General features: G+C 38.2%; 1 protein-coding gene across 1 annotated transcript; it reads right to left on the bottom strand.

The window, feature by feature from the left end:
• Positions 1 to 498: 498 nt before the first annotated feature.
• Positions 499 to 24,052, bottom strand: LOC107092250 (G protein-activated inward rectifier potassium channel 3-like). The gene is made up of 8 exons (XM_015386604.1): positions 23,621 to 24,052; positions 21,074 to 21,503; positions 15,231 to 15,444; positions 11,658 to 11,859; positions 8,844 to 9,036; positions 8,535 to 8,732; positions 5,867 to 5,997; positions 499 to 1,644 (listed from the first exon to the last, which is right to left on the bottom strand). The coding sequence occupies exons 2-8, from the start codon at positions 21,369 to 21,371 to the stop codon at positions 1,378 to 1,380; spliced, it is 1,503 nt and encodes a 500-aa protein (XP_015242090.1). The 5' UTR covers positions 21,372 to 21,503; positions 23,621 to 24,052; the 3' UTR covers positions 499 to 1,377.
• Between the last annotated feature and the right edge of the window lie 755 nt (positions 24,053 to 24,807).

The raw sequence follows: 24,807 nt of genomic DNA, 5'->3' as shown, positions 1-24,807 counted from the left end.
TGGCGTTTATAACTTGTCTGGGTAATTCATAGATGACTTTCCAGTAATTTACAAATGACCTCTATAATATCCAGATTTATTTTTTGTGATGACAAGATTAATCTGTGGGTTTTACAGCGTTTTTCTACTAGAATGCCAAGATTGGATCTGGTTATTTTTTCTGGTGTTTATAATGAACGTTCCTTAAACTTTTGGTTTTATATTTTTACTTTTAATGTTTTATTTTATTGCCTCCCTAAAATTTAAAAGCTACTTTGCAATTAGCAAAAAAAAAAAGGTACTTCCTTGCATCACAATTTTAACAAATTGTTTTTTTCTAACATATAAAGACACATTTATTGGAAATTTAACATTTAAATTCTGAAAGTAAAATACTTTCTGAAGCCTAAGTTTACTTTCCAAAAAAACTTTTATTACCTTTACACTCAGCTCATCAAAGTCCAGTAAATTAATGAGGAAATCCTGAAAAAAAAAAAAATCAGAATTCCTGAAAAAAAAAAAAGAATCTTTGGTTTCAGGATAACAAACAAAAAGTTTAAGGAAAGTAACCTGTAAGATATGGGAATGTTAGACTGCATAATGTTTTGTTACCAAAGCAATAACCTTTTGAAAATGCCTGTTTATATAACAGATGTCTGGACGTTGACCCTTTTTAAAAAAGGTTTCAGACAGTCTGTTCACCAAATGTTTTGAAATATAGTAATTTTATTAAATGTATATAAGTGTTTTTAAATAACTCTGCCCTTTGTGCTTATATCACGGCAGGATCTACACCACTGATGTTCTTCTATATGTTTTTGTTCAACAAAACCGTTACTAAACAACTTACTAGCTCTAAATAAAAGTTTCTAGCCAAATAAAAAAGAGAAATGTTTATTTAACCATGTAATTTCTCAACTCTAACTTAATCTTTGCATCTAAAAAAGTTTGTATTTCAATATTATCTAAAACTGTGCAGTTGACAGTAAAGCATCTATGCACTGTACCTATTTTAAATGGAAACAATTATTATACTTTTATTTAAAATCACCAAACGTCATCCAGAAAAGACAAATTAATGCCCGTGCAACATTCTCTCTGTCCAAAGGACGGACTGTTATCCCACCTGAAGCATAGTATTGTCATTTGAAAGTAGATATAGGCAAGGGTGATTAGAGCGAATACAACAAATCATCAGATATGCACATAGAGCACACTCATAACAAATTAAAGACAAATATTAAAAAATAAACATTTGTATAAGGTAACACAAGGTTATGGCATTTACTGTGGGACCTGTGGGTCGATTGAAACTCCTCATCTGCCTCGAAAAGAGTCTTTAAAACAGCTATGAAGTGGTGGTGATATACTAAAGGTTCTTTGTAAACATTCTCTGTTCTAGGCCTCTGTTTCAGATTGATCGGTGGTGATGCTGCCGTTCAGCTCCCCCAGAGCGGATTGCTCCTGGATGTCCGTCATCTCCCCGATGGTGAAGATCGGCTCTCCTGTCCTGCTGTTGGCCGAGCTGCTGTCCGGCTGCTTGGCGGCTTGCTCTGTAAGCGTGGGCTCTTCATCCAGCCTGCTGGAGATGGACCAGTAGAGGTGAGCGTCCAGTCTGGCCGCGGCCAAAGCGAGCTCTCGTGCCGAGCAGGAGGGCGTGTCCACCTGGGTGGGCGTGGAGGAAGGTGAGTTAGTAAAAACAAACTCAACAAAAAGACCATTGATTTGATCTTTTAGGGACTTTTTAGAAAATGTCACAAAGAAATTGCCTTAGCCAAATTATGAACACATCGATTCTTCAATGGTTATATGCCAATTGAACTGAATAAACAATTTAACCTTTTTGGAGAATCCGTGAATAAAACCAATCAATTGAAATATTTCATTAAGTTCTCCAAGTTCAGGTAAGGACTCAGACAGCTCCTCCTTTACACTATACTTGTGTGAACTTTCTACTGACTTCCATTAATTTCCCACCCACTTCTATGGCCTAACCCAGACCCTTACTCTAACCATTACCAACACATACCTATATCATGATCTTGGTGCTGATGGTTCGTTTTTTTCCGTTGCTCCATGCTTCCTTGTCTAATTTGTTCTGCGGCTGATTAATGCCGATCATTTCCACCTGGTTCCTAATACATGCCTTCAATCAGCTCCAGGTTATTCGAGCGTTTTGATGAGACTAACTCTAGCTTTCTGAAGTCTGTTTTTCCTGATTGCGACCTGTTTCTGCCCTCTGGATCCCGAGTATTGCTTTGCCCCTGTCTGCTCTGTTTGTCTGATCTGTTTTGGACCGATTCCTGGATTCTACCGGCTTCTAGACCTGGACCTGTCTTCTAACTGTGGCTTTGGATTTCCCCTCATGGACGCTGTTGCTGCTCGGCGTCGCCTGGCGCCCGCTCCACTCGCTCTCTAGGAACTCTGGGGGCGGCGCCCGCTGCAAGCTGGGGACTAACCTCCCATTTGGATTCAGCTCTTTTCTCTGTGAAAGGACTGAACTTTTAATCAGGTCAGTGACTAGCTCCAAGTCGTGATCAGCTCCACTTCCAGTCACTGACCTGTATTCTCCTATCTCTGCAGAGATTCGCCCCGCAGCTGACGAGCAGCCCCGTGCTCCTGTTTGTTTAAAATAAACATTTTGAACTTTCCCACTGCCTGTCTCGCCTCGAATTCTGGGTCCAACATTCTGAGATCATTACAGCCTAACTCCAAACATAACCTAAACTTAATTCACACCTTAGTCCTTGATCTAACCCCCACCCCAAGAACAGAACCTTTCCATATGGGAAACAGTCTTTGATCCTCGAAAGTACATGTAAATCCCCAAATTGTAACATATTACTGGGAAATCGCCCCCACAAGGTAACAAAAACCTGGCCACACACTTAAAAAGAAACCAAACTTACATACATTAAAAAAGCTTAATTGAAGTACTGATAGATCAAAGTCCATTTAGAAGGTGTAAACTTATGGCAGCAATTTTATGAAAATTTTATGAGAAACCCTTCATATCTTTAAGTTATATTTCTAAGGAACCTGCAACCCCTTCCTGAATAAATGAGATAAAAATGCAGGGTTGTTTCTTCTTTATAAAAAATAACATTCCAGGAGTAGATTAGCAAAGTTTGTGGAACATATTACAATGTGGATTTAACAGCTTGCCATAGTTTGACAGTGGAGCTGCCAGCAAAGCCTTCCTATGAAGGCGACACCATCAGCTTTGCTCTTGGATGTCTAAGCTCCCGTATCTCTAAGAATAAACCCAGGCTTCCTACAAAGAAAACAAATTTCACATCAAGGACTTGGTTTGATATGGGGTTATAATCCCGGAATAATTTGTCTGATTTCTCAATTTTACTTTACTCCACGAGTCACACGTACAAGTTACAAAAATATATAAACCTTTTTCAAAATTCCAAACTTAGGGATTTATCCAGATTGTTTTTCAGATCTATTTCTTTTATCCCTAGTATATATAATAGATAGTGTAGGTATAGCACAGATGCTGCAAGCTGCACTTTTTTATCAGTATTATGCAAAAACCAGGATGAAAACAGTTTTTAATTAAAAACCGATCACAGCATTTAGAAATTACCTATGTTAAAGATGTTCTGCAAAACACAATGTCTTCATAAGTTCCAGCCATAATAATAACAATAATTAAACTTGATCTCACATTGGAGAAATTTGCCTCTGGATTTAACCCATCCCCTTGGGGAGCGGTGGGCTGCCATCATAGGGCACCCGGGGAACAGTGTGGGGTTAAGGGCCATGCTCAGGGACCCAGAGTGGCAGTTTGTGGGAGTGGGCCTCGAACTCAGAACCTCAGGATTCCAAGCTCTACGCCCTAACCACTTTTCCGAATGTTCCAAAATTAAAGTGTTGGTGTTTTTCCAAACTACCTCACTTTTTCTTAGTAAACCAGATCATCTAGCATCTATGTTTTATGTAAACTTCACAATAGAGTTTAATTAATTAGCTGAAATTGTTTAAAGATGGCAGAACGTTGCAATTCTCTTTAGCCAACATGTAGTTGGGTGAGACATTATTCTTTACTGCAATGAAGTTAGGACACTTCAATTTTCATGAACTGTACCTTTATGCTTCATTATGATGAAGTGCATTGAATAGTAATATTTGAAAAGAATTTATAATTTATTATTTAAATTAGTTTTCTTTTTTCTTTGAAAGACTCTTTAGATCTTCACATTAAAAAGCAAAAAAGAGAAAAACATGAAAAATTTGAAAACAGACATTTTTAATATTAAGATATATGGAACTGTAATGGACCCAAGCCAAGTCTAAAGCCTGGCAGAATCATGTAACGTGTTTTTATTGAAAGCTGGAAATAACCTTTAAACCAACTAATGAACGAAAACACTAAGAACTAAAAGCACGGAGCAGAACGGAACCATTGCTTGTCATGGTCTTGTTTCTATTGTTCTTTACTTTGCTCCATGTTTCCTAGTTTTATTGGTTTAATTCCTTTTTTGTTATTTCTAGATTTACGTTAGTTTTCCATGTTTTTCTGTTGCCCTTTTGTGTGTGTGTGTTTCTTTCTCCTTGGCTCCCTCGTTAGCTCCTCTCACACCTGCTCCTTGTCAGCTCGTTAGCCCTCCCTTTGTCTGTGTGAGCTATATATGCTCTCCCTCTGCTCTCACTCTTTGTTGGTTCCTTGTCTTTGCCGTCCTCCCATGCTGTTGTCCACCTACCTCGTCTCTCCTTGGCTCCTAGTGTTTGGTTTCCCCAGATGTCTCCATAGTTCTGGTTTGCTTTTCATTATTAGTTGGATTTTTGCATTCCTGCCTTTGTTTACTTTTTTGCCCCATTAAACTGAAAGAAATCTCCTCAGCCTCTCTGCCTCTGCATTTGGGTCCTCAAACCACAACTAAACCCTGACATTGCTGGGTACAAAAGGGGAATCAAGTAAGGAAAAGGTGAAAACCAAGGCTCAGTAGGAATACAGCAAATCAGTTAATGACTCTTAAACCAAAGCCGAAGTGTGCAGAAGTACTCTGTGCGACACATGCAAATGTATTTACCTTTATATGTTTTGTGTTTTATAATGGAGATTTTTAGCCGTTTGCTACATTTGTGTAACTTTAGATTATTTTTTGTAATTGTTTTCGGAAGGCTGTAGTCCCAATTAGACAAGAACCATCCATGTTTTGTTTTGAGGTCTGGAAGGCCAGAAGCTGGTTTTAATACAGCAATCAGAAGCTTCCTCCCTTACCCACAATAGTTTAATTCCTGTCGAAAAGATTTTTACATCAGAAGACACTGTGTGTTTCCTCAGAAACCATTAACAAATATCACTAATTAGATTGGTAGTTGGAGGTATAGGTGTCTCAACAGAGCTCAATAATTTATTGATAGCTTTTATGTTCAGTATCCATGAATAGTGTTTTCTAGGAGAATGCGCTCCTTGGAAACCCATCAACAACATTTTCAAACATGCCCAGAATAGTTAATGCTGTTCTGGTTGTAATAATGGTGTTTTTTAAACCATAAGTCGCCTCTTTTAAAAGACTTTGAGCTGCAAAAGAAAAAAAGAAGGTTGAACTTCCTACATTTCCCAGCACGCCTGTCAGTAATCCCATGAGAGTGTGAATATTAAGTATTTGACGTAGGTAGGGGAAAGAACAAAGCTGAAAGAGTTTAAATATGTTTTATACTTTGAAAACTCCTAAGGCCTGTAAGAATAGTGCAACATAAACGCTTAATATTTGCCTCAATCAACTTTAATTAAATCTGCTTTTTATTGAATAATGCAAATAAACATTTATTTTTATTCTTTTTATTTAAGTACCAACAAGGACATTCATCCAGTTTAAAAAAACTGAAAGAATAGTTAGTGATAAAACATTGATTTAGGAATAAGTACCTCAAATGTGTGATGAAAGGCTCCGTAGTCAATGTCAAAGAAGCCTTCTGCCAGCAGCATCATGGGGCTGAACCTGTGACCCCACAACACCTCCTCCCCCAGGTAGGAGCTCCGCGCCTGGCATGTCATACCTGCACACATAAACAAACTCATGAGGAAAGTAGAAATAGGTTTTCCCATTGTCATTTGGTGATTTTGCAAAAGCATCAATGTATTTGAGGCATGGAAAGAAAAAACACACTCTTTTGTATTTAAGGATTCTAAGTATTAGGACATGATAAAAGGGATCCGCTGTACTTGCATTCTTGCTTAAGTTTACCTAAACACGCCACAAACCAAAGAAATATGTCACATTTGAAAAGCTATCTAAGTAAAAATGAAGTACAAACCATACTAGCTTGTTTAACAATGTTCAGCCATAATGTTTATCAGCAGACTGTTTTCTGAGGGATTTATAAGCTTCTCTTATCTTTCCTAGGAAAATGCAGGAAACCTCTTGTCATAAAGAGAGCTGGTTCACTGGAAAAAATCACAATCTAGATAAGTCATTCCTTCTTTAAATAAGTGCATTTGTTCTTGGATTGTGGAGATAAAAGAGACATTTTGCCAGTGGAACAAGAGTAAAAATATTCATTCTATTGGCAAACTATCTCATTTATCTAATCAAATTAAGGGTGAAAACACTTAATTTAAGGAATTTGTACTTATATCTAGACCGTTTTTTCCAATGTTTGCTCATATGACCCTGTTTCTGAGGTTTTTTTTGTAATTAGACAGATGATCTTGCAATTATCTCCACAGGCTGGCTAAATAACTGTGGCAGCAAAAAAGAAAAGAAAAGAAGCAAAATACACTTCAACCGGCATGGTCTGTCATTGGTTTAAAGTTTTGTGTGCTAACTTGGTCTGATTGTCTCAAGACCTGTACACTGTGTTCTGATCTAACCAAAGATTTTAGTTCCAGTATCCCTGTGTTTCCTTCAAAGGCAACTTAGCAAACCTAGGCATTGTCAGGCTATTTTAAGGTTTGGATGTATTAACCTTAAAATCAAGTATGAAACTGATGCTTTTTGACTCCCAGGTGGAGCTCTAGTTGGTATATGTAGTGTACCGGAGCATTTCTTGCTCTGAATCTGGAGGGAATTTGCAGAAATAAGAACTCCAGAGAAGATTGGTAAATGCAAATAATCGTTTTTACTGTAGGATTATGGACTTTAAATTGTTTGACAAACGGTAGTATAACCTTCTCCATCATGGGCAACATTAGCAGCCTCTTTTAGATTATTGCTGATGTCTTTCCACCCTGGCCATGTTCAAACACACCTGCAGACCTTAAAACCAATATTGCTGCTGTTTAGGAAGTGGTCATTGAATAGCAGCAGTTGGTCTAATGCAGAGGTATTTAAAGCCTCTCCTGGAGGACCAGTGTCCTGTACCTTTGAGATGTGTCTCTGCTTCAACAGAGTTCAAATAATCAGGTTATTACAGGACTCTGGAGAATTTGACTGCATACTGAGGAGGTAATTCAGCCATTTAATTCAGGTAATAGCTATAAATCAGATTACTAAAGAGGTGATTGAGGATCTCTGTGAGAGAAATCTTTCCAGAGTCACAACTAAATCTTTGCAACACAAGCCTCTGACTAAAGGAATCAATATTTGGAGAGGAGACTCAGGCCATATTTACTTCACTGACACAGATCCTGAATAGCTTCCATAAACCAAACTCTTGTCGAACTGACAGAATAACTGCCAAATGTATAAGTCCCTTTGAATGATTTTAACATAAAATATTTTAGAAATAAACAAACGAGAAACAGCTTATTTAAAAATGTTTAAAGTTGAAACAAACAACGTAAACAGACTTAGTCTGTAAGGGAGAGAAATATAATAATGTAATTCACAAAACAGACATCCTATTGCCTTCCATATTCCCAATGAATGAGTCAGAGTGCTGGTTTCACATGTGATATTAGATAGTTGCATGCATCAGAAGGTTTCCTTAATGACTATTTGTTACAGGTTTTATTAAAAATTGTTATAGTAAAATTTGTTTTCATTTCAGGATATATAAAAATTGTAGCTGTAACAAAAAATTTATTTGCACTAAAACTATGTATCTATATATTTATATATATGCAATATAATGTAATTGTTATGCTACCATAAGATCATGTGAACATTTTAGAATAAAGCTCAATGCAAAAATATAAAAGTGTCTCCAGGTGATCAGATGATAAATGAGTTCAATTAATCTGTAAATTAGTGAAACTCCCTGGCCGTGTCAGCTAATCCTAGTATTCAGCATGTTTCAGCTTCATCAGTGCAGACAGAACATCTGCACAGCATAGCATGACATTATGTAATATTATTTTTATTTCATTGCTCATTTTTGTTTTGTATTTCTGTAACATTGGTAATATATGCAGTACTATACAGTACTGGCTTGCTGATTTGCAGTACTCATGCTTTGACATGTCTTAAAAAATGTATGGTTGGCTGATGAAGCTAAAGATCACCTCTAGTTTTTGCTACAGGTTCAGATGAATATGAAGTTGCTGCTCTAGGGCTATTCAGTGAAAGTTATGAATCTTTGCATAACAATTCAATTAAAAGATTATTTCCACTAAACATTCAGGATCACAGATAGAAGTAATGCACAGGTCTCACCAGTGGCTTCGACCATTCCTTCCAGAATGACCACAATCTCAAAATCCTCCTTCTCCAGCTGAGCCTGCGACATGTCCCAGAAGGGGGACCGGGAGTCAATTTCATGAGAGATCACCAGTGGAGAAACGAGGAAAAGTCGGTCATCACCCGTCTCAAAGCCAACACTGATGTCTGTCTGGTCAAGAGGGATAAACTCTCCTGGAGGAGATAAGAAAACAACTTCTTAAATCCCCAAAAAAAAGCAACAAAATGAAAACGTATTTATTCATCATTTGGTTAATCGTCATCTTCCTTCCCATGTCTTCTCACCCTCTTGAGTCTGCTTGGACCTGATTAATTTGGCCCTCATATTTGCCCCCACAATGTGAGAACTCCGAAGGTCGCCCACCCTGAACATCAGACAGAGCTTGTCGTCTCTAAGGGAGATAACAGCGTGCTTGGAGAACACCAGTGTCTCAGCTCGTTTGTTAGGCTGTGAGATCTTCACAAACATGCACCCGACCTAGACAGAGGGGAGAGAGGAAGAAACAGGATCAGAACCTTTCACAGAAAATAGAAGCAGAGAATATTTGCTTCAGCTGGAAATGCAGAGGACAGATAAAAAATTAAAAGGAACCCTTGTTGTTCAGCATTTATAATTAACTCGTCAGCTAAACAGTCCAATGATGCTGATGCTGGATGTGCAGCTGCAGCATTTATATTGTAGCTGCTGAATACAGACTGCGCCGAGCTTTTCTCAATAGGGCTATTTCCAGCTTTCAGTGTTTAAAGCAATAGTGACACTTGAATTAACCTCAGACTGAAACATTTTGAATATGCACAGCGAAACATCCCACGTGTCCATCAGTGCTGAATATGGCTTTTTTCCAATTTTTAAGATATGCATAAACATGATTTAGCCCTGATGCTGGTGTGTGAACTTATTCAAATCATATCAGTGCTTCTAGTATAAAAATGTTAAGGATTTTGCCTTCAGAAAGCAGCAAATCTAAACAGCAAAACCCTGTGTCAGTGTGCGTATCGCTGGAAGAAAATCACCTGACTCTTTCGAACTGACTCTGATGCGCTAAACTGGGTTTATGAGCGTATCTCTCAACGGGATGCCAAAAAAGAATCTGTGATCTTTTGAGTTTGATCATCAAATTCATCTAGAACTCTGGAGCAGCTTCAAGGCGGAGGAAAGGTTTCAGCCATGTGGGACCATTTTGATGTCATGTTTGTTTTAATGATCTTGTTGCATCACCCTGTTCCTCTCAGTTATCCCTCAACTTATATGAATTTAAATTCCTTTCAAATAAAATCCTGGTCCTTCAGCCTTTACATGTTCAGTTAAATGTTCACACAATGTCTTATATTAAAGATATTTTTTATTTAAACAAAGATTTGAAGTAATCCAATATAACATACAATGGCTTAAATGATATTATAGGCCATCAAATCCATGTCTGCTGTCTGTCAACATTGGATCACGGAAATTCTGCCACAGGCGTAACTTTCTGAAGGACTGGTGGGGACAGTCCCCACAAATTTTTTTCGTCCTTTCCGCTCATTTGCTTTAGCCAAAGTAAACAGAGGTTGGGTGCAGCTAACTGTATTCAGAGCTTTTGAGTCAGTGTTTTTCTTCATCTCTCACGCTGCTCCCGTGTCCCGCCTCTCCGTCTAACATCATCAGATCTGTAGCTTTGAGACATCTGATTTGCATTCGCATTTCACAGTGTAGAGTCGCTACATGGTTGGAGGAGCATACAGCAGCACTCAGTGAATATTAACCAGCAGCTACTTTGATGTTTAAGTAAAAGTAAGGAGACTGGTTGGTTAAAAAAATCATACCACAATGTTTGTTTGACATACAGAGCTTTTACAGCTAAAAATAGCAAGAAATTGTAAGTTTATGTAAGTTAGTATTAAGTTGGAAGAAGCTTGAGAAAACAGTTTGTTCTTCTTTACTAGTTAAAGAAAAAGCTTGGCTTCTCAGAGGACCATGACTCCCAGTTTCAGGTTACAAATAACACATTTTCGTATTTAATAGACAGAATCAGACTGCAGAACTTCTGCACATGTTGAAATGTTGTTTCTGGCATCATTATATTAGTAAAGAGGTTCATAAAAATTTTAAACGGACCACAGAGAGAAGTAGGGAGAACTGCAGATTTAAAGGTGAAACAGATTTACTGGGATATGCAACACGCAATAAAATATATCTCCAAGTTTATCAGAAAGTTTACAAGAAAAAATATGCTTCAAATATGCTACATTTAAAATGCAGCATATTCATATTTTTCTGGATGGATGGAATTTAAATTGTACTTCTAGGGATGCATGATTTTGGAATCAGAATCGGCTGTTATTCGTAATTTTTTTTATACATTACTGTTTTTGGGCCCTATATATATATATTGCAATAAAAGACATCTCTCTAACTATCTATAAATATAAACATCAGTGTATTATGGATTCAATACATATATGTTTCAGCTAATTTTTGTAGGTTAAGTTAAACCTTTGAATTCTGCGCATGTAAATGTAGCAACTGAAGCTCACTTCCAGAGTAGTTTTCTTCCCTGCGTCGATATGTCTAATTAAACTGACTTACTGCCATGTGATTTTTTTTTTTTTTTCCACAGGGGCACCAATTAAGGTCCATTTTATATTTTCTTGTCTGTTGCAGTTCTTACTTGCATTAAAAGTCTATTGAGAAACAGGTGACTTTTATTATGCTCTGCTTCATAATGCAAAAGATATTAAACATTATTTGTACAGTTTTACTCAAAGGTACAACAATACTTACGACAATTACTTCTGTTGCTTAGCAACAGAGGAAATATGATTCTCATTTATTGAACATGGCTGAGTTGTTCCACTTAGGAAGTGTAATTCACTAATAACAGTCTCCAAATTAATTATTTCAGTTTTACTATTCTTGTCACCTTGAGGAAGTTGAAGCAACTTTTTTTTTAAGTCATTAGATTGACGTTTATCAAATACTGCTGCTTTATAAACATTCAATTAACACAGTCGTATTATTTGATTCCCAATAGCCGTGTAATACTTAAATGTGCAATCTTATGATTGTATAGCATTACATAATATGCCTTACAGTTTTGTTCCAGTCTTCTTGCTCACCATAAAAGCATTGACCATTGATCCCAGTATGGCTTGCAGCAGCAGCAGCATGGTTCCCACTGGACACTGATCGGTGATGACACGGTATCCGTAGCCAATCGTGGTCTCTGTCTCGATGGAGAAGAGGAAGGCTGATATGAAACCATTGACATTGTTCACGCACGGCGTCCACGCCTCATCCTCCAGATGGTCCAGATCCCCCCTTTGAGAGCGAAAGGAGGGGGATGTGTGAGAAATGGCAGAGTGCAGCGACAAAAGTAGGTGTCAAAAGAAACAGAGAGGTTTTTATTTTTTTTTTCTCATTATTTTTAGTGTATGTGCAGGAGTATAAACATGGCCACTCAGCTCTCCTTTATACTCAACAAAATAAATCCTACTCAGATTTATGCTGGGTGATTAACCTGACGTGTACGCTGTCATTTTTTCCTCCCACTCTGCAAAAATCTAATACCCTTTACATCACATCCTCCCAGTATATCACCCCCCCAAGAGTCTGCATAGCTTCCTTTCAAAACACACTACATGGGTTAATGTTGATCATTACTACTGCTCCAGCAGGACAGGCAGAGCTAATTAACCGGAGTGGTGTAAGGGGCTTTATATAATCTTTGACTTTTATCGAACTGTGTCGATGACCAAAGAAGTGAAGCATCACAGAAAACGCTCTAGCAACACTTAAGGGTGGTCTGGGGCGGATATAAAAAAGGTTATCATTTTCCTAAAAGACCATGTTAGCTAATTGGTTCCAGAAGACACACGAGAGGGAAGAGTAACCCTGTCATGATGAAATACACAGCAACATTTATATTTGCATGGTCATCCGTTTTCAGCCGGACCTCAAAGCGCAGATGTTTAAATGCCTCACCATCTTCTGATGATTAAACTAATATCTTTGACGGTTCGGAATACATTAACGTTAACCGCTTGGATAAAAGCTTCCCCAAAGGATTGATGCCACTGTTTTACCAGTCAGCAAAATATGATGCTCAGAGCCTAAGAGGCACTTGAATTATCTTTTGTTTTATCTGTGGGTAACTGAGGTAAGGAAAACAGGGAATTAATGAAGATTCCACTAATCATCTACAGTATAAACCTCACACACAGTAACACCTTTTATCTGAATTAGCTTATTAGTTCAGCTTCTGTCTATTTACATGCACTTACTGTATTACATCTAATGTGTGGTAAGTTATGGAAAGTAATGGAAACAATTGAGAATTTCATTGGGAGAAGGGGAATGTTGGGATGCGTGATATGAAGGTAAGTTAAAAATGTACTAATTAACATAAGATATAATTTACAGGTCTAATGTCCTTAATGCTCATTGTGTCAGGGTTCTACCGTTTTTTAGGTTTCTTTTCAGTTTCACTGTATTTTTGTGTCTTTGTAGTGGTTTTCTGGCAGTGTTGTGTTTTTGTCTAACACTCTGTTGCCCCCTTGTGACAGTTTCCTTTGCCTCTTGGCTCCTTTCGAGCTGATTCTGTCCACACCTGCCCTCAATTAACTGATTACTCCACTCTTGGTTCTGTCTCCCATGTATTATCCTTTGCTCCCCATGTGTTGTTTCTCCTTGGCGTCTCCCGGTGTTTTGTTTCTTTATTTTGCCTCCGTTGAACCTAAATTAAATCTGCAAGAACTCATCTCTGCCTCCTCATCTCTGCAATTGGGTCCTCAACCAAAACCTTTACCAAACCTTGACACATGTATCTGGTGGTTCTGGACAACTGAAAACTAAACAGACATTGCATTACATGGATGGAATTACCAAGGCTTATATTCATTATGTATTCGTTGTTATCATTAGCTTTGGCTTTTTCAAGTGCTGAATCAAACTGCAGAGACATGCTAGATGATCCATTCTTATAAAGTCATGAAGCAAACAAAGCTACTAATTGTACAGATCTGTTGGAGCTATTTACTCTTTATTTCTTTATCCATTTGGATTGTATTCATTCCTAATTTTAGATTTTTTTTATTATTTTGAGAGTTTATTTGCAGACTAATAATTGTTGAATCTATGCATCTTTGTTTTATTATTTTTCTTATTTTATTTTTTGTTCTGAGGTATGACAGGAAGTGATGTGGATCAGCCCACATTCTATAAGTGTAGGGGTCTGGGAAAGAACCAGCAGGCATTTTGGGTTTGAGGATAAAAGAAATGATTGAACTCTGTAATTGTTGGTGAAAATAAAAAATAAATTATCCAGAACCATCATCAAGCTTTGACATTGAACCTTCATTTTCCCTGCGTATAGAAACTTAACCCCACCGCCTTAGTAGTAGCTTAAAGGAACTTTAATTGGATGTTTGGCTTGACAAACAATTGCCACTACAAGATCCATAGGAAGTGAAAAATGGAAATAATGCTAGGTAAGTAAACTAAGTAATTAATATTTGCTTGTATAGATCTTATATACATTTAGGTCTTTAATGACTGTTTCAAAATTAAAAAGAATGTAAATTTAACACAATATTATCTTTTTTTTTAATGTAATATGATGTGTTTCTATTGTTATTACCATTGCTTAAATTGATGTAGTTTTTAGAGCTACATTTCTGAAACATTTTCTTTACCACTAAAAAGTGATCATAGCAAATCTGTGCTCACATTCCCTTCCTCTAATTCTCTGTATGTAATGGAAACGCTTACTGATTTATCAGATTTGTTTGTATGATAATCTGACTGTATGATCTGGTGAACTGTAAAGTGCCTTGAGATGACATGTGTTGTGAATTTGCGCTATATAAATAAACTGAATTGAATTGAATACTCTTGAGCGCAACACTACACAAAGCTTGATGTTTTATTTACATGCATTGTTTAAGAGAGAAACTGCAACCAGACTCTTTGTAATATTACAATGGTGCTGTTTTTCTGCTGCACACCGGATGTGATGTCAAGTGGTAACTATCTACTACTGGTAACTTACTCCCTTCGTATTACTCTTGGACCTTTCTCTGGTCATCTATTCAAACATGGCCAGATACAGGCAAATTTGAAAAGCATCATTTTCAAATTATGTTTTAACATAATTTCATAATATACATGTTGCTACTGTTATTATTCACTAAGGAAATTTGTAACTAGAGCTCATCCCAAAGACATCTGAAACTATCTGCTAGTGATGGTGGATTTGGCCAAATTGCTTCAACGATTAATGAGGCTTCATGTTAACTTGTCACCATCTACTTATGGAGTGCATAACTACAGTTGGTAATACAAGTTTTTCTTGTTTTTTTCCTATTTAAGTTCCTATAATATTGTTAATGATTGATCTGTATAATATCATTTTTTGAAGTTTTTTTTGTGTGTAAAATGTCCTAGAAGAGAAAAATCATTTTAGGTACACAGTTTTACTGCCATTTTATTGAAATAAGCTCACAGTCAGTGAAAGTGTTTGTGCAAATTGAGCAATAATGAGCAAAATGATGGTGTTAGTCATTTCTATTCAGACATAATAGTTTTTCCACAGTTTTTGGTTTTAATTGGGTTTGAAGTAATGTGTTCAATCTTTTGACACGCGTTTCGAAGCCCATCTCATAACATCACTACTATCTGCTGATTAACCTTACCTACAGTAGGCTATGAGGTACCAGATAGCACCAAAGAAGAGCCACGTGACAGCATAGGCCATGACAAAGACGAAGAGCGAGCAGCGCCAGTTGAGGTCCACCAGCGTGGTGAAGATGTCAGTCAGGTAGCGGTACGTCTCCCGCATGTTACCGTGCTGCACATTGCAACGGCCATTCTTCTCCACGTAGCGCTGCCTCTTACGCCGAGCCCTGGCTAATAGAAAAGACACACAAGACATATATAAAGTCAAGGCGTACAAGGCATAAGGATCACCCTCTAAACTCGTAATGAATCCGAAAGTACAAATAGGACTCAGAAGATAAGATAATACAGATGAATGAAGAAGATAAAAGAAAACAGGTGGCAAGGGACCGTGCTGCTCAAAGGAGGAAGGAGAGAAAATAGAGATAAAACAGATGAGGATTGGAGAGCAGATGATGTGTGACAGGACAACATCATCAAACACTCGGAGAAGAAAAATTACAAGAGAGAGCTAATAGCACATGATAATAACACACTAAAAGGTGATCAAAGTCTGAGCGAGACTTTTATTGCATCAAATATTACTGTTACACACTTGACTGCACTTTACAGGTGGGTTTAAAGAATTACATTAATAATAATAATTGAAGTTTATTGGATCTCACATTGGAGATTTCTACCTCTGCATTTAACCCATCCCCTTGGGGAGCAGTGGGCTGCCATTTTGTGGCGCCTTGAGAGCAATCGGGGGTCAACGGTCTTGCTCTGTAACCCAGAGCGGAGACAGTGGGGATCAAACCGGGTACTCGCAACCTTATCAGAGACACACTGCTCTAACCCACTAGGTCAACACTCCAGCCATGATTTTTAATATTTGCAACAATTGCAAATATTTCTGATCAAAAGGGAAAAAAAGCATTTCTCTCAAAAATGCCCTAAGAAAGATATGACTACTGGAGCTTCTTAGACCAATAAAACAAGCTGCTACATACAAAAAGAGATATGACCTGAGATAAAAGCATGAAATATAATACATGAAATAAATTCCAGAGAATATTACTTAGATTTATAAACAATGTATAGAAATAATATTTTCTAAATATTATTTTACCGTGTGGTTGAATAACCAAACGGATATACTGAGCCATTCACACGTGGGTGCAGTGAAACTTTTTTTTTGTCAGACATCCACGAGAAAGGTTTTATTAAATGTGCTACACCGCCCAAAGAGTTGATACCGACCTTCCAAGGAGCTAAACGTTCTGGCACTATTTTAAAGTGAACCTAAGCAACAGCTCTCACAACTTTGTGAACATCTATCTAACACAAAGGAATAGAAAAATTGTGTACTTCAGCAAAAAGTTGAGAAATACACCAAAACAAACTTTGGGTTGAAGCAGCGCCACCTAGTGGTTAGATAAATCGTATTTCATAGACCGCATTTTATACTGGGCATATAGTTTTCCTTGAGTTCCCGCAAAAACAGGCCAGGTTCTAAGGTCAAATGTGAGTAAGCATATAAGCCACGCCCACATTTCATAATGTTAAGAAAATCTCTTAAGGGAGAGTACGGAAGCCGAGAGCGGTCGGGTTCCTCAGATACTTTTTACGGTGGTTTTCTCGAGAAAACGAGTTCATTTTCTCATTTTCTAAAGATAACAAATTGGTGTGAAATGATTGGTCTGTGTTAAAACTCATTACATCCTTTAATATCACAACAGCGGGAGAGGATTTATAAGTATAAGTCGTGGCAGCCTATTTGTAATTCTGTAAATAATCCTGTGTTCTTCCACTTGTGATTCATAACAATTAGACCCATATACATCTGGCGCCTGAGCTCCGATGTTTTCTGAACAACCTGACAATGAGTGAAAATAAATGGGAAACTAAAAAAATAAATATTTGCGCACACACCGTACCACAACCGCACAACTACAGGCACCGTACACTCACCGGCCACTTTATTAGGTACCCCATGCTAGTAACGGGTTGGACCCCCTTTTGCCTTCAGAACTGCCTCAATTCTTTGTGGCATAGATTCAACAAGGTGCTGGAAGCATTCCTCAGGGAGTTTGGTCCATATTGACATGATGGCATCACACAGTTGCCGCAGATTTGTCGGCTGCACATCTATGATGCGAATCTCCCGTTCCACCACATCCCAAAGATGCTCTATTGGATTGAGATCTGGTGACTGTGGAGGCCATTTGAGTACAGTGAACTCATTGTCATGTTCAAGAAACCAGTCTGAGATGATTCCAGCTTTATGACATGGTGCATTATCCTGCTGAAAGTAGCCATCAGAAGTTGGATACATTGTGGTCATAAAGGGATGACATGGTCAGCAACAATACTCAGGTAGGCTGTGGCGTTGCAACGATGCTCAATTGGTACCAAGGGGCCCAAAGAGTGCCAAGAAAATATTCCCCACACCATGACACCACCACCACCAGCCTGAACCGTTGATACAAGGCAGGATGGATCCATGCTTTCATGTTGTAGACGCCAAATTCTGACCCTACCATCCGAATGTCGCAGCAGAAATCAAGACTCATCAGACCAGGCAACGTTTTTCCAATCTTCTATTGTCCAATTTCAATGAGCTTGTGCAAATTGTAGCCTCAGTTTCCTGTTCTTAGCTGAAAGGAGTGGCACCCGGTGTGGTCTTCTGCTGCTGTAGCCCATCTGCCTCAAAGTTCGACGTACTGTGCGTTCAGAGATGCTCTTCTGCCCACCTTGGTTGTAACGGGTGGTTATTTGAGTCACTGTTGCCCTTCTATCAGCTCGAACCAGTCTGGCCATTCTCCTCTGACCTCTGGCATCAACAAGGCATTTCCGCCCACAGAACTGCCTCTCACTGGATGTTTTTTCTTTTTCGGACCATTCTCTGTAAGCCCTAGAGATATTTGTGCGTGCAAATCCCAGTAGATCAGCAGTTTCTGAAATACTCAGACCAGCCCTTCTGGCACCAACAATCATGCCAGGTTCAAAGTCACTCAAATCACCTTTCTTCCCCATACTGATGCTCGGTTTGAACTGCAGGAGAATGTCTTGACCATGTCTACATGCCTAAATGCACTGAGTTGCCGCCATGTGATTGGCTGCTTAGAAATTAAGTGTTAACAAGCAGTTGGACAGGTGTACCTAATAAAGTGGCCGGTGAGTGTAGGTATGCATGGACTGGGAATCCAGGGCTGTTGGCCAGCCGCACTCGTTACACATACAGGTTAATCATCTTGTTATCTCAAGAAATCAATAATTGTTTTCTCGTGATGAGATACTTATCTTGTTATCTTAAGAAAACAAATATTTTTTTAACCATGACAACAAGATAGTTAAAAAGTCATTATCTCGAAAAGGCAAAGGGGAAAAAAAGTCGAGTACCACTCTCTGCTTCCGTAGGGGAGGTCTTGTATCGTAGATTGGTTTGGTACAAATAAACTTTAGGAAATTATGGCGCCCCCTATCCATGAAACTAGCACTTATCAGCAGGAACTTTGGCCCACTCCTAATGAGCAAAAAGCTCCATTTGGCTCAGGTTTTAAGGGTGAATTTACCATAAAGCATGTTCCAGCTCCTTCCAAAGATGCTCAATAGGATTTACGTTACTAGAAGACCATTCATAATATCGTTTCATCGATGTATCATTACTCTTCCTCCTGTAGCCAAACTCCTACAGGTTGGCTAAAGTCCCATTTCTGAATAATACATGCAACTGTAGTAACGAGAACATCACACTGTTTGGAGATGGTCCTATCGTCTTTACCTTTAATATGCTAGTCTATTCTTTTTTTTCTTATCTCTTGAAACAACCTTTTCCTTTGCTTCCTCTGTTCCATGTTGAGTGTGGTACACACCATGTCACCTAACAGTCATAGTAAAGTTATTTATGTGACCATTGTAGGGTCTTCTTTCATTAAACTAGGGGTAACAACAATTTTGCCCACATGCGTATGACCTGGAACCCTGCTTTGTTCTGCAACAATGAATGCCCCATCCCACCACAAGCTTTCTATTAGAACCACTTTACTCCTCCAGCAATTTACAGCAGCACATATGTTGGATAGAACAACATAAACATGCTTCAGTGAGCCATAGTGTAATTTAGCTCAGTTCACTTCTGCTCCTGTTTGATAATTACTTCTACTCACTCAAATTGCATTATTCATTATTCTAACACTGCATCTTAAAGAAAATAATTTCTCTTGCTGCCTGATGGAACTCACAGCAAACAGGTGCTATGATATAAATAAATGTTTCTTGGTTTTTCTGTGGTCATCATCTTGTACCTATGTACCTATGTACATTTATAAACCTATATAAATATTTCAGGTTTTAAGAAAAGTCTAACTAAAGGAATAAACCATTACAGATAACCTAGCATAGAAACCATGTTTTGGCACCTTAGCAGATGCCTGGCCTCTAGACACAATTTGTATCCAAATATAACACAATTTGACCAACAGAAGACTGATTTTAATGCAAACAAAGGGATTTCTAAAGATATATCAGTTATAGACTTAGCATAATAAAGATGGTGGGGTCTTCTGTCTGATGTTTGCTATTTTCTTTCTAGTCCTCACCCGTAATCTGTTAATGTTGTTTTTTCTGCAAGTTCACTGCAAAAATGATCTAGAAATAAGTAAAAATCTCTTAAATTTACCCTTATTTACACTTAATTTGGGCTGGTAAATAAGATGATCTGCCAATGGAATGAGTATTTTTACTCTTAAAATAAGATACTAAGATAATATGCACTTGAAATACCGGTAAAACAATGTAATTGTTTTTTTTTTCTCCCTGTTTTAAATGTAAATTGTCTTATTCCATTTGCAAAGTGTCTCACTTGCCTAATCAATTCAAGAAAAATGTGACTTATTTTAAGAAAATCTTATTTAGATTTCAATTTTTTTCCAGGATACCCATTTTCCTGTATTTTAACCAAACACACAAAACGCACATCCTGCTATGGTTAGATTCAAGGACCAGATGTGGAATGGGTAAAAAATGAAAATAGGCAAAAGATATAAAGATATATAGTTATATTTTTATGTATTTATTACTGTTTTTAAGGCTGCACTCAAAAAATTAAATTGTCTAAAGCTGTTTTAAACAAAATTTCTTTTTATATACATTCGTGTATACAAAATGACAAAATAAATCTAAGTCTAAAGGATGCCTGGATCTTTGGAACCCAAGTTTAACAAAACTAGAGATTGCTTAATATATTTGGTATATGTGTGGTACATTGCTAGATGGCTGCTAACACTGAGCCTGGTTCTGCTGGAGGTTTCTTCCTGTTAAAATGGAGTTTTTCCTCTCCACTGTCGCTACAAGCATGCTTAATGAGATGGATTGCCTTCTAGTCAATGAGTCCATGCAATAAGCTGGTTTTCCTTAGATAGAAAACTTTGTATCAATTTGACTGGATGATCTGGTGAACTGTAAAGTGCCTTGAGATGACATGTGTTGTGAATTGATGCTATACAAATAAACTGAATTGAATTGAATTAACTTAACACTTACTTGGGTTAAGACTTTTTTTCTGTCTTTAATAAAGGCAGGCTGTAAACACTGGGGGTCAATTATTTGCAGAAGTGTCAAAATCACTGATGGAGAAGAAATGCTGCATAGCCCAAAATAGAGATTTGCTACGACTGCAAACACTGAGAGGAAGAAGAGGGGCAGTCAGTCGTAGAAGATCGAGACAGATGGAAGAAGAGTCAACAATGATGTATTTGCACCAAGCATCCTTATTACTAGTCATGAGATGAGCTGGAATAATTGAAGACCGGTATTTATTTTGAGAAACAGGTTTGACATTTTAAGATGAAGGGCAGCAGCATGTCACCACACTCACCCCATCCGAATCGCCCCCTCTCTTTCTCAGTCCCAGGGGTCTTCTTCCTGTGCACATTGGCGGTGGCCTCCCGCTCTGCGAGCTTGGACTGGAAAGACCTTTTGACTTTGGCCGTGGGCGGAGGGGAAGGTGTCGTCTGCGTGGTGACGACATGCCCCAGCTCCTCCGAAACGTTGAAGACCCCAGCGGAAGAAATTACCTTCGTTACCGCCTCCTTTTCCTCCCCTTCGCCCTTCTCTTCCACTGGAAGGGCAAGGGAGTCGGGGCGGGATGGGAAGATGGAGTTCTCCAGCGCCATGATCTATATGTGGGTGTCTGTGAGGGGGTGTGGGTGTGCTTGTGTTTTGTATTAGGCTGTTATTGATATCCTCCTTATTTCAGACTGCGTCCAGCTTCTATTGATTGGACCATTTGTTAGCTTGACTGAAGCCTGGAATAAAGGAAGAGAACACAATGATTAAATGATATCATGATTGATTCCTGGCTCTCACCTCATTTGGAGGTTTTCCTGTTTTCCATAATATCCTCCACGTCTATCAAGTCCTCATAAACAGAACTTGTCACCTTTAGAGTTTTTCGCAACAAAAAAAAAAAAGCCATGTCAGCATTGTGGGAAATTTTGAGGATGATATGTTTTCTCAATAGACAAATTTGTATGTTTTAGTTAATCACCTTGCATATTTGTGTGAAGGAGCTTAATTCTTTAAGGACCATGTAAATGGTGTTGGGTTTATTACCCTGGTTCTGATTGGAGAAATCTAAAGTTGCCATGTTTTACCCTCCTCTGCTTCTCATCAACGTTCTGCCTTTATACTGCAAGGGCTATAAAGGATGTGATAACTTTCTGCTCAGGGAACATTCAAATAAACTTACAAAAACAAAATCAATCTTCCCTTATTTTATTCAAACAGTACCATACTACTTGATAATTCAAATTACTATAACATCAGTTACTCTTAATCACGTTTTGTCAGATTATGACAACTACAGTAATATGACAGGATTTATGCCAAAGGTTTTCTTGTTCAGATTTTTAAAATTTCAAAGTTATGTGTTTATTTTTATTAATTCCAACTCCAGAGTCAGTAATTAGAGTAGCAGGCTACTGCATGTCCCTGCTGTTACCGCTGTTTTTGGGGGGCTATATCTTCACCTGCTTTGCACATCTGCGAAGCAGCTCAAGCTGAAACCCAAAGGAAGGCGAACATCAGTTTTTAAGCCTTCTAAACCATGAGTATGCATTCACAACACCTGCCCCATCAAAGAGGAATCAGAAACAGAAATACTTTTATAATCCCAGGGTGAAATTACTTTCGTTACATAACTCCATCTGTGATAGAGGAAAAATTTCATAAAATATATATTATTAGGGGGTCCCCGCTCCATCTCGCCATCAGTTTGGGGGTCCTTGGCCTGGAAAACGTTGAAGACCCCTGATCTAAACCATTAATTATCTATTAAAGTAGATTTGTCCTGCTCAAAGCTCAGCATTCACCCCTGTCTCAGGTCTTCTCTGCCTTCTTTAACATGTTTTCTTCCAGGCTTATCCGGTTCCATCTTCCCATTAACTCCAACAAGCTTCCCTGTTTCTGCTTGTCCCCCTCAGCATCATGCTGCCACCACCATGTGGATGACGCATTCTGACAAGAGCACCATCGTGAAGGTGTTTGCTTTTTCCATGCATGGCTTGTTGCAAATCAAACTGGTTTTATTTCGGCTTCATTTTAACAATAACGTTCTTTCTGATACAGTAGTTGTCTCAACAGAGTAGATCATAGTCCCCCCCGGGTTCTCCTGGCTGTCTCTATTATTACACATTCATAGCTAGGCCTGTTAGTTTAGGTGGACAATTGTGACATCTATGTCATACTTATCTACAATTTCTTACAAATCTTCTAACATAAAAAAACAACAAAAACACCAAACAAAAACATTTCAGTTTGTGTCTGACATCTATTTCATAATTTTACCCCTTTCAAAACAAATTAGGTAGGAAAGTCAAGTTACAATAGTTAATACAGCTATTTTATGTCATGTTAAGAATAAAACTGCCTGTATCTTGCATTAAGAGATGACAAGATCCTGGAGCGCAGCTGTGCTTATTAACATTGGAGGCTCTTTAATTAAGCCATTTTCACACAAAAAAGGGAAACAAATAGGTTGTGTGTGTGCTGTCCTTGGATGCCACTGTGTGCATGTTGTGTAAGTGCACTTATGCTTCTATTTTAAATGTGGTGGATGTCTACCCCTATGCCTGCTGAGATTTCTTACATAAGTCCCAAAGAGGAGTTAAATATGCACAGGGAGGCATAGTGTTCCCTGAAATCTTTGCAGGGGAAAATGGAGTCCAGGTTGTCTCATGCAGACCCAGCTGTTATGTCTTCATTTAGGCAACTGGTAGCAGGAGAGAGAGGAGGAAAGTGACTATCAAGATGACGCACTATGCTGCTGGATGGATGGATCAGAAATAGCCTCTGTTACAGTAGTGCCTGTGAGTCAGCCAGCATGAAACCAAAAGCTTTTAGATTGATGTCAGAAACATCCTACCTGACCCGGATCCAGCTGATTATTTTATCTTAAGGAAAATCTGCTCCATATTTGAGCAGTTAAAGGAAAAACTGATTGGATTGCTTCCATCGCTTCCTTGGTTATAATAGCAGCGGGGAAAGAATCAGTCCGATCCTGCTCGGTTTTTTTCCGGGAAAACAAGAAGCACCTCGACTCGGTCACGCACTGAATAAAAATCCCAAAGCCAGGCCAGAGAATGATCAAGTTGAAAAAATAAAGAAGGAAAAAAAAGACATCGCTTGCACTTTAAGTTGAATCTTTACGTAGGTGCGTCTGTGGAGCATGGGGTGAAATGGTGGAGTCTGGATAAACCTGGCGGCAGCTTCATGATCGGTGCGCCTCTGAAGGAGTCGGTCAGGTGGAGCGGCTCAGAGGATGCTCTCAGCAGTCCCTCCTGTCAGCCCTGATCCGTCACACGCTCCTCATCACCAGCACAGGAGGAAGCTCTTCCTCCTCCTCTTCCTCCTCCTCCTGGCTACTGATCTGCATTTGCAGAGGAAAAAACATCCGATTTTTCTTTATGATGCATTTATTACCTAAATGTAGCCGAATCATGACGTATTTTTATTTTATTTAGTTTAAATTTACTATAAAACGTTTATATTATTTGATCAGAGATAAATCAAAGTGATCTTTAATTATTCTTATTCCTCTGACAGCACTGTTTCAAAAACAAAGCATCAATTTTAAATAAATAACACATAAATAATTATTTTTTGTGGCCAGAATTGAAATTACTTGATGACCCACTATTTGCGTTAGTGGTGGGAATTATGTCTCACTTCAGAGATCCGACACATTGGCTCTAATTTCTGACAGCTCCAAAACGGATCCTAAACAAATATCTTTGCCTGTTTATGCAGAAAAACACCATTTATCTTTCCTCCTATCCCTCTGTTTGTATAGGCTCTGTGTCTGCACCTTGGAGCTTCCTCTCTCCGGTTCTTTTTCCTGAAAAAAGAACACTCGGGACAAACTCTTTAAATAACAATTCATAACTTATATGTATTAAATAACCACTGCCTTAACTAAAAATTAACTATTGTAAACTATTGTGGAAAACATCAGTTCTGACACGCAACAGGCAGCTAATATTAAGGAGTAACAAACTCACACATCATCAATGATGATTATCAATGTTACATTTAAAACGGTTGTTTGTTTGT

The sequence above is a fragment of the Cyprinodon variegatus genome, unplaced genomic scaffold (genome assembly GCF_000732505.1).
Source record: "Cyprinodon variegatus isolate N-32 unplaced genomic scaffold, C_variegatus-1.0 Scaffold17, whole genome shotgun sequence".
Taxonomy (NCBI): domain Eukaryota; kingdom Metazoa; phylum Chordata; class Actinopteri; order Cyprinodontiformes; family Cyprinodontidae; genus Cyprinodon; species Cyprinodon variegatus.
Note: the sequence above shows the minus strand (reverse complement) of the source record. Positions and strands in the feature narration are given on the sequence as shown.